Here is a 10,234-nt window from a genome sequence, read left to right as displayed (position 1 = left end):
GGGGGGAGGGCAGATCGGACGATCCTAATGCTCGCGAATCGGGTGAGGCCGATCCCTCGGGGAAAGGAAGAGGGCCGCACGTGGGAGGGAAAACATCGGGGATATTGGCGTCCTTGCAATTCGTCGGCAGCGGCAGCAAGATGGACGGCCGAGTCGGGACGTACCCACGGCAGGATGGCGTGGGCATCATGGTTACGTTGATTAGGGGGACACGGGCATGGGATGGACGATCATCAAGGGCTGAAGGAACGTCGATCGAAACTCCAATGGAGAGATTTATAGGCTCGTTGTTTTCTTGAATGTGATGCGATATAATTAGATGACAACTACTTGTAGTCTCTGAGAAGACGAGAGCCTGAGGACCGGACCAGGGACACGAGTCCCGCTCGCCGTCAGTCCCATATGTACTATTCTCCAGGAAAAGAGGATATTCAATAATAAATCGGGGATAGTCATATACATGTACCGCCGTGCAAGGCAAAGGGTATCTTAACAGATCAAAAGTGCAAGTTGGCCGAGTTCTGCAGCAAGAACTCAAACTGCGGCTGGCGGAAGTCGTCGGGTATTAGGCTGGCCTTGTCGGCGTCGAACTGGATCAGCTGCTTGCTGGAAGCCCAGTCGGGCCAGTTGATGAGCTGCTCGCCCTCAGCGGCCTTGGTGCCGCCAGAGGCAGCGTTGGGGTCGAGGTTGTAGGCGAAGTTGAGGAAGTAGTTGAGGATGGCGGAGGCGGCGAAGTTGTCCTTGATGCCGTAGAAGACCTGGATGAGGTCGCTTCCGTGGAAGGTCCCCAGCGCGGCCGTCCCCTGGTCGTACTGGCTCAGGTACGACCAGCGCTTGACGCCCGGCTGGAGGCCCGTGGTGATGTTGAGCACCGCGCGGCGCGACATGGTAAAGACGGCGTCGCCGAGGAGGGCGGCCACGCGCTTGAACTGTGGGTAGATGACGTTCTCGTTGCCAGTGTCGAATGGGGAGCCCTGGGCCGGGTCATCGGGGTAGATGTCCACAAACTGATCGACGATCTTGGGGTCCGTGTTGGTGAAGTACAGTGTCTTGAGATAGTCCTTGAAGTCGTCAGAAGTGGAGATGTTGCTAGTGAAGAGGCCGAAGAGGGTGCCCTCGTCCTTCTGGTCGCCGAGGATAAAGGGGACCTGAGGGAGGTTCCCAGAGGCCGCAAACGCCTCGGGCGACGACACCAGGAACTTGCCGTCTGGTCGTGGCAGGTAGGACAGGGCAAGGGCATTGAATGAGAGAATCCCTGGCACGGAGTTCATAGAAGTGAGGAGTTTCTGAGGGAAGGCTGTGTCAGTAAGGCTTATGATAACGGCATTCCAGATTGTAGACTGAGCAGCAGCACAGTTCTCGCGACATTGACTTACCTGGTACTCTGCCTTGCGAAGGCATTGCAACGTGTCTGCCTCTCCCGCACATCCCACTCCCTGGACTACGGCGTCATAAACTTGCTGTGCTTTGGCACTGTCAACTGGATCAGTCGGTACGGCGGAGCCAGAATTCATGATCGCCCCTCTGAAAAGCGGCTTTCCCTTGTACGTGATATCACCTGAGAACCACAGTCAGCTTGCCGAGTTCAAGCCTATGAGAGCACAAGGGACCTTACCATTGTTGCCGATCAACTGATCAAAGATGGAGATTGAGCCAGCACTCTCGCCCCACAGAGTGACTTTGTCGGGATCGCCACCGAACGCCGCGATGTTATCAGCGACCCATTGCATGCCCAACCGCTGGTCCAGCAGGCCCAGATTGGCACTGCCCTCAGCAAGAATCTCTTTGCCGCCCAGAAATCCGAACCCGCCGACCCGGTAGTTCACCGCGGCGAAAACGACGGGCTTGCCCAGCTCAACCGACCGCGCGACAACATTCGAACCGTCATACATAGCCGTACTGCCGAGCTCAAATCCGCCCCCGAAGATCCACAGCATCACGGGCAGCTTGTCCCCTTCCTTGGTGCCCGCAGGCCGCTGCACGTTGATGGTCAGGCAGTCCTCCTGCCCCCCGATGATGTTATTCTTGAGCAGCGGCGAGTCGACAACCGTCTCCAGGACATCAGCCGCGACCCCCGGGACGTTTGGGATCTGTATGTCCTCGCCGAGCAAGAACTGCGGGCACTGCTTGGGCAATAACGTCGTGGCATCCACGTTTCCCAGGGAATGGTTCGGGTCCAGCGGCACTGGAGGTCTGAGGCGGTTGTTCCCCACGGGAGGCTGGGCGAAGGGGATCCCTTTGAAGTTCTCGACGAAGCCGCCAGCGGAGCCGATGAAGGGGAGCGCGCTCCCCTCGATGATGGCTTCGGGCGTGGTGATCTTCACCGTGGGCCCGAACAGCCGCTTCTCTTTGGCAGACTTTATCCTCGGGGCTGCCTGGGCCCCCATGCTGAGGAGCAGGACGCAAACGAACGTTGAGATCATCCTGAGCGTCTCGGAAGACAAACAGGGATTCAGCTGAGTGCAACGAGGGCTGGGTTGGCTGGACTGGAGTGAGTGTTAACAAGCACGATGGGGGGTCGGCGTGATCACCCCTTCTCTTTGGGAGCATCAAATCGTGGACGGGATGAAGTCTTTTATTATTCCATCAACAACCCCCACCGACATCTTCAAGATTGCGGCATTACATCACGTTGGAGATCATGCACACGTATGATGAGCACGGAGACGACGTCCAGGGCATTGGGAAACTTCCCGAGGCTGCCATAGGGCGACTACGTCTGACAGCTGACTGGAAGCCCTGCTTAATGGAAGAGTTATCATGCCGTTGTCTGAGGGGTTTCGAATGGAATTTCCTCTTTAGGACACTCCCAAGCCACAGCCCTGGAGAGGGCGCGCCGACGGAGCGACCAAAGGGAGGGGCAGTGGATGAGAGATCCCCAGGGCCTCGTGATCGCCTTTTTGCGTGGCCTTCGTTAATCTACGACCCTGTCGTCGGTTGGGACAAGGCGGACACCAAAATCAGATGAGGTGAGGGGAATGTGGCTGTCAGCACCACCACCATTGGACTTGGGGATTGGCCATCTGTCTCTCGCAGGGTTGGGGAGTGCCCTAGCTGGCCGGCAGTGCGCGGAAGCCAGATGCGATGAAGATCGCCTCCACGGGCCCAATGAGAAATTGTTTAGCCGGATGGAGGAACACTCCCTTGTCTGGATCTGTAAACTTGAGGCGATCGCCAGGTGACTGGACGACAAAAAGGGCATTCTTCAGCGTCGACCATGCCCTCGTATTCGTATGAGGTTTTGTTGCCCATTGTGTATCATCCAGGAAGGCCGAGCATGATTTACGTGAGACTTCGGCAGGGCAGCCCGACGAGGACATGCACGAGGGTAATGAAGTGAGAAGACAAACGTGTGCTAGATGAGGGGCCAGACCTGCACCCGTCTCAACGCTTCGGATCGTCAGGAGCGGCGCATGTGAAATTCCGGGGAAGCACACATCCATGATTCGGGAGAAGAAGCTTGTCCACCGTGGTGGCGGGATGATGGTGAGCGGTGTTCCCTGCCTCGGCACGGGCGCTGCGAATCACGAACGGGAGTTTTTATCCTGCCGAAGGCGCCTGCGGGGGTTTGGACGAGTTCGCGCGGCCGCGGGAGATGCAAGGCATACACGTGCATGACGGAATGCTTTTGAGAGACCAGAAGAAGTTGAGAGCGGATCAGATGGTGTAGCTGACGTCGATGAACCAGAATGCACATTTAACGAGCCCGTAGGACGTTGGAATAACCTTTTGGAAGGATTGCTTATGTCTGTGACTACCCGACGATGCGACCGAGACAGTACGGCCGTGCTAGCGCAGACACCCGTCATTTTCAGTTCTGCGTAGATGGCGCATCAGGTACATGCCCTCAGAACCAAGTACACGGATCTCACTTGCAGTAGGGCCCGCTGGCCGCCCCCCTCCCTCCAGGCCGTAGCCCCCAATCAGCGCCTACTCATTACTCCTGCGTCCATCTCGTTCGATTGATGCTTGATCTTCAAGGACAGCTTAAAGGGGCTTCCAGATCAGGAAATGCTTGCACTATGATGAACGTCCTCACACGCCTATTCGACCAGGTGTTTGAACGCTCTCCAGCATATGCAAAAACCCAAGTGCACGCGTCTCTCTGGCTCCTGTTGTGATGCTGGTGAACGCAAGCAATGCAGGGCAGAAGGTGCCGTACTGCGTGGGTACCCACTGGCTGTGTATCAGGAAATGAGGGTGCACAGCATGGGGTAAGGAAGAGTCCTCATGATAGCTGCAAGTCCTTGCCTCTCGCGCCTCGAATCCCAGCGCAGCGTCTAGCTGAATAGGCGCTTCTCCAAGGCTCGAACTACCCTTGGCCTTCATCGCGTTGGGAGGAAGGACCGCGTGCACCATACCAACAGACATTTCATTCTCTTGGCACGCCCGCATCCGGGCCGTCTCGGGGATGAAACACTACCAGTGCCACCCGTGGGTCTCTGGGGACCTGTGCGCTAGGAGACGTCAATGACGACCCTTTCTCATGGTGTGGCATTTTCTGAACACGACAACGTTCTGCGTCGACTGAGTGCTGGTTTTCACATGCGATAGCCAATCTTGTTTCGCTTACACCTCATTTTTCTAGCCCAGAGCTGTCATCGTTCAGGGTAGTCTTCCTCGAGAGTGGTGATCCCCAGCATAGCGTCCTACTGCAGACCTGCCGCCGTAGACTTCTCTTTCGCCTGCGCCGGCCTTTCTGCAAGACTGGCACGGCGATTAATACGTCCCGAGAAGCTCAAAATGCTGTCCGCATTGTATGTCTTGGCCGGGGCGGCCCTGGCATACGGTGCCTTGACTTACTTCAATGGCTTGCGCTCTCACATTGCGGCTGCGAGGCGGTCAGGACTGCCATATGTTGTTACTCGTCAGCTCACACACCTCCCTGTCCTTAACAAGCTGAATGTTACTGACTCTTGTGTCTTAGCTATATCGCCGTTTAGCCATTATTGGCTGCTGATGTTTTGGATATGGACGCCCATCATCAAGACCCTACCCAAGTCCTGGTGGGAGAGCTGGATAGAGTAAGTCTCGAATGCAAAAGTTGATTGGTGTTTTTACCACCATGTAACACAACACGGCTGACCAGACCACCAATTAGCATCATGCAACCTGACTGGTCATATCGCCTTCTCCGAGAGCCTTGGAATCGGCTCGGCGATACCTTTCTGGTGGTAACACCATTCAAGACCATCATGTGGACATCTAGCGCAGAAGCCATTCACCAGGTTACGGCTCGGCGCGAAGCCTTCCCCAAGGAAACCTCAGCCTATGAGATCCTGGCCATCTTCGGACGGAACATGCTCACGACCGAGGGTGCTGAGTGGAAAATGCATCGCAAGGGGGTGTCGCCCAGCTTTAACGAGCGAAATGCCGCTTACATCTTCGGCGAGTCAATCCATCAGACACAGGGCCTGATCTCGCACTGGATGGGAGATGATGCAGAACACAAGCAGAGGATCAGTAGTGCGACCATTGACACCGTTGAGCACGACACCATGACTCTTGCCCTGAACATCATAGCTCATGTTGGTTTTGGACTTAGGTTCTTTTGGCCGGGCCAAAAGTTGCCTGATGACCTGAGTGTGCAAAACAAGAAGTATGCCAGTTTCGAGCCTCCAAAGGGCCATTCTTTGACGTTTGTGGACTCACTGGCAACGGTCCTCGAGAGAATTCTTTTGCTCCTGCTCCTTCCTCAGTGGCTTCTGAATTATCTTCCATTCAAGGCCACCAAGGAGGCGCTAGTCGCTTACAAGAACTACGACACGTATATGCAGGAGTTTCTGGAGGACAAGATCGAGGAGGCTCACAGGGGCGCCAGCAGTGATGGTATGGACATCATGGGCCAACTAGTACGAGCCACGTACGGCGGCAAGGGCAAGAACGAGAAGAAGGCAGACGAACCACTGAAGATGTCCGACGCGATGATCAAGGGCAATGCCTTTATCATAATCGTCGCCGGCCACGAGACGACGGCCAACACCCTGCACTTCACCCTAAGCGAGCTCGCCAACAACCCAGCGGCACAGCGCGCCCTGCAGGCAGACGTGGACCGCCTCTTCGGGCGCGACAGCGACCCGCAGACGTGGAACTACGAGAAGAACATCAACGCGCTATGCGCCTCAAACGTCGCGGCCTGCATGAACGAGGCGCTGCGGCTCATCCCCTCGGTCGTCGACATCCCGAAGCACGTCAGCCCGGGCCAGGACCAGGCCATCACGCTCAACGGGAACAAGCACGTGCTGCCGGAGAAGACGATGATCGTCCTGAACACGGTCGGCGTCCACCGGAACCCGAGGTACTGGCCGACGAAGCAGAAGGGCGGGGCCGCCGGGGAAGAGAACGACCTGGACGAGTTCCTCCCCGAGCGGTGGTACCGCCCCTCGCTGACAAAGGCGGCGGAGGCGCAGGAGGACGACGAGGCCGAGGACTTTGGCGGGTTCAAGGGGCGCGACACCAGCGAGCAGCTATACAGGCCGGTGCGAGGCTCGTTTGTCCCATTTAGCGACGGTGCCCGCTCATGCTTGGGCCGACGGATCGCGCAGGTCGAGATGCTGGCCGCGCTCGCCGTGTTGTTCCAGAAGTACAGCGTCGAGCTTGCGGTCGACGAGTGGGCGTCGGACGAGGAAGTTGCGGGCATGACGCTGGAGGAGAGGAAGGAGGTGTACGAGAAGGCGAGGACCAAGTCCAGGGACACCATTAGGCAGGCGACGTCGGTATTGACGCTGAAGCTGCACGGGAAGCTCAAGGTTCCTGTGCGGTTGGTCAAGAGAGGGGAGGAGAGGTTCGTGAATGCGGTGGATGTCTGAGATGATAGACTAGGCGCGCACTGAGTGCTCAGACTGGGGAATCTACAGCACGAGAAATCTATAGCATATGCGCAGTCTTGACACCTCGAGAACTAAAGACAACACGTCGTACGCATTTATCATCACTATGTTGTAGCCCGACTCTCGAGCGAGGCACGTTCGTAAGAGCCCTCAATGTTGGGATACGGCGAATAGTACCCTACCGCATTCGAAATGAGATGTAACCGTGAGATGGAATGGTATGCGATCGGCAATGACTTGTTAGCCAGCGAATGAGCAGTTTACCAAAAATGGCCTCACTTTGGGACAGGCTGGCGAAGGTTCCCCTCCAGCTCCCACCTCCAGCCCCCCTGATTTCCAAAAGGGTACAAGGTGTGGCCCAAGCTCCAAGCTGGAGAAGCTAGCTCTGTCCCCGACGGACCGCGCTTTCCCTTTCCCATCTCCACCTGCTCAGAGGTCCACAGCACCCAGCCAACTGGCCACCCCCCCCCCTGTCCACCAGGGTCACCTGCCAAAACACGCAGACACCCCCCCAAACATTGAGATCAACAACATAACCCGCCCACACCTCTCGTGTCTTAGGTACAAACACACGCCCAGTCCAACATCTTTGTGCCGTTGATGCCCATATACAGTAGATAATCTCGTCGCAGAACATCTGCCTATCGCACACAGCTCACAAGCATCGCAACCTCGTCGCATCGTCTACGCGATCACAAGCACCCCGCCAACGGCACTGACATCATGTCCAGCTCGTCCAATAGCTTCCTGCGCGGCCAGCGCAAGTCAGACCTGCTCGAGTTGGCCGAGACTGTTGGTCTGCAAAAGTACGTCCAGAATCTATCTCTTGTTAAGCTTTCGCGTCTCCTCGGGAACTTCTTTGCGATGCGCGAGCTTACATCACGGCCTGCCCATCGCTTCACTGCCGGCCTTGCTGGTGGAGCTGTCGCATTACGCCCATCCGGCACGACCGTGTTGCGCCTCCGTGCGGACGCGCGCTGTCGCCATATGCGCAAACCCAAGCTGTACACTGTTCTTCCAAGGGTGACCGCCCAGTGACTAACATGCGATGCTGATTCCAGCACCGACGGCCTCAAGAAGAGTGATCTCGAGGTCGCGCTCGACGACTTCCTCGCTGAGAACTCGAACCAGTTCAGCAAGAACCCCGCAACCCTGCCTTACTACCAGGCACGCGCTCGCGCAATAGGTTCACCAGTAAAGAAGGAAGCACCGCCTCCTGCTGAGGCCCCCAAGACCGCGAAGCGAAGGGCTGCGAAGGCAGCTGAGCAGAACATCGCCGCCACTGCCGGGTGAGTTGCGCCGTACAGTCCGTCCATGGCGCGTCTTGTCGCGCCCGGGGACCGCACCGTGTAAACAAGACCGAATGTACTGACAATGCGCTACCAGAGATGATTCTGAACTCGCCTTGACCTCCGCAACACCGGGTCGCGCCCTGTCCCTTGCCCGGCGCATCCCGCTCCCCGCGTCGCCGGCTGACGTTGCCCGGGTTGTCGACGAGCGCACCGTCGCGCTCCGAGAGCGCGTCGTGACCCTTTATGAGGACTCTGGCGTCAAGGAGGTCGCATACAACACGCGCGACTCGCTGTCCACTGTCAACTCGATCCTGTTCTGCATCAACGCGTTCGAGCTGTACCACTTGCGGAAAGAAATCCTCTCAGACCGATATGCTTTCACCATCCCGGCCATCGCGGCGCTGGGGACGTCGGACTACCCTGTCGAGGTTCCCGACATGTTTCTGTTGCTGACGAGCTCGTTCTGGAACCCGGCGCTGCTCTGGGCTTTCACAAGCGTGGTCGTGCCCGCGTTCTTCGGTTTCTACTTTAACCTCTCGGCCGCGCACTCGCAGCCTGGCCGCGGGAGGAGGAGCAGCTCTCAGCCAGAGAACGTCATTGACCCCTTGACCTTCAGCATCGCTAAGGCGGTCATTACGTACGTGGTCTACCAACAGGGTGTCACCTTTGGTGGCTGGGTTGACCAAACGTCCGTGGCACGCATCAACTCGGCCGTCTACGGAGGCTGGAAGGGCGTCATTGTTGGCGCCGCAATCACCGGCATTGCGAGCTTTTACGACGCCGTTTTGCGCAAGTAGAGCTCTCGCTAGATGTGCGCGGTGAGTGACCGTGGGCACCGCCATGACGGCGCCTGGCTCACGCCACTGTTGCATACTAGCCGCCCTTCTACTACATGTTGAACTATGCGGGGCATCGTTGCAGTCTCGGGGTGTGGTGGATCCTACTACACCCTACTACACCCAGAGAAGGGTGTTACAAGGCGTTTACGGCGTTGTGGCGTCGCAGGGCCTACGGCTCCCTTTTCGACCAGATACCTCCCTTTTGATTCTTTCTGGCTATGTTCTCTCAAGAGAGCAAGACATGGCGCCTTTGTGACCGTAGGAGTCTGTTTTACGCGGGGACGCCTTCCTCGGCTTGTGGTTGAAGAGGGTTGGCGGGCATTGGATGAACACACAAAGCTGTTGGATCCGGGGGTGGCCTTTTTGCGAATACTGAGTACTTCTTATTCTCGGATCGAACGTACTGGTATTATTTTGATCGGTCTGTCTTGTGTTGGGGGTTCGGAGGGTCCAGCGATGGGAGCGGTATGCGTACTTTGGTCTTTTTGCTCGCTCAGTAGCTGGTAGAAACACGTACAGCATGGGACGAGGTTAGGTGGGGATATATTGGGCGGAAGAATGTGATGTAGCACGGCTCGGCTCGTTCAAAGTTTTGAATCATTGTTGATATCTTCCCAAGGAAATTGCCATTGGCTATGCGAAGTGAAACTCACAGCCGCGTTGTTCAGCCATGGATGTCCTGCAGAGCAGCAAGCGTCGAAGGTCGGACGGATGACACGTGTGTTGGCGTTCAAGGGGGGCGTTCCGACAGCGCGGTCCGGACGACGAGCGCATGAGTGGGCTCGAACCCCTTCTTCTTGATCGGAGTATCCATCCTGTGGGAGGTGACGCAGCCTCGGGAATTTCAAAAGGCGAAGGGCGAGCGAGCAGAGAATGCGCCGAGCCAAATGCAATGCGCACGGCGGGCAGCACTCACCTGGGCGCGCGGCATTTGGTACGAGCGGTAATGTTCTGGGTGCAGTGTGTGCATTTTAGGGCGAGTGCTAGGTGCTGTGTGTCGGCTCACATGAAGACAGGAATGCATATTACATATTACACAAGATACGCTCATTCCCCGAGGAAAATACCCGGGCGGTGGTCTTGTTTGGGTCGGTCGCATGTGCCTTGACTCTCGGCGGGCTTGGTAATAAAGCCGCGTGGCCGGCCGGTGCATCATCATCTATCCCATCGGCATCGGGAGAAGGGCCCCAACGAACAGTGCTTCCAGAAAACGAGCCACAGGAAAAAAAAAACAATACTGTGTAAGTGCTGCTGGGGGTCTGCGTCCATAGGT

The 10,234-nt window shown here is 57.0% G+C and overlaps 2 protein-coding genes across 2 annotated transcripts; one reads left to right on the top strand and one right to left on the bottom strand.

The window, feature by feature from the left end:
- Nucleotides 1-497: 497 nt before the first annotated feature.
- On the bottom strand, nucleotides 498-2,387 carry INS49_012778 (uncharacterized protein; the record flags this gene model as incomplete). The annotated part of the gene is made up of 3 exons (XM_043173480.1): nucleotides 498-1,286; nucleotides 1,377-1,558; nucleotides 1,616-2,387. 3 exons carry the CDS (start codon nucleotides 2,385-2,387, stop codon nucleotides 498-500), a joined length of 1,743 nt encoding a protein of 580 aa, XP_043022777.1.
- A 2,356-nt stretch (nucleotides 2,388-4,743) lies between these two features.
- On the top strand, nucleotides 4,744-8,919 carry INS49_012777 (uncharacterized protein; the record flags this gene model as incomplete). Its single annotated transcript, XM_043173479.1, has 6 exons — nucleotides 4,744-4,867; nucleotides 4,928-5,024; nucleotides 5,090-6,784; nucleotides 7,574-7,636; nucleotides 7,892-8,119; nucleotides 8,217-8,919. 6 exons carry the CDS (start codon nucleotides 4,744-4,746, stop codon nucleotides 8,917-8,919), a joined length of 2,910 nt encoding a protein of 969 aa, XP_043022776.1.
- Between the last annotated feature and the right edge of the window lie 1,315 nt (nucleotides 8,920-10,234).

The sequence above is a fragment of the Diaporthe citri genome (genome assembly GCF_014595645.1).
Source record: "Diaporthe citri strain NFHF-8-4 chromosome Unknown scaffold_6, whole genome shotgun sequence".
In the NCBI taxonomy this organism is placed as follows: domain Eukaryota; kingdom Fungi; phylum Ascomycota; class Sordariomycetes; order Diaporthales; family Diaporthaceae; genus Diaporthe; species Diaporthe citri.
This window is presented reverse-complemented; position numbering and strand designations above follow the sequence as displayed.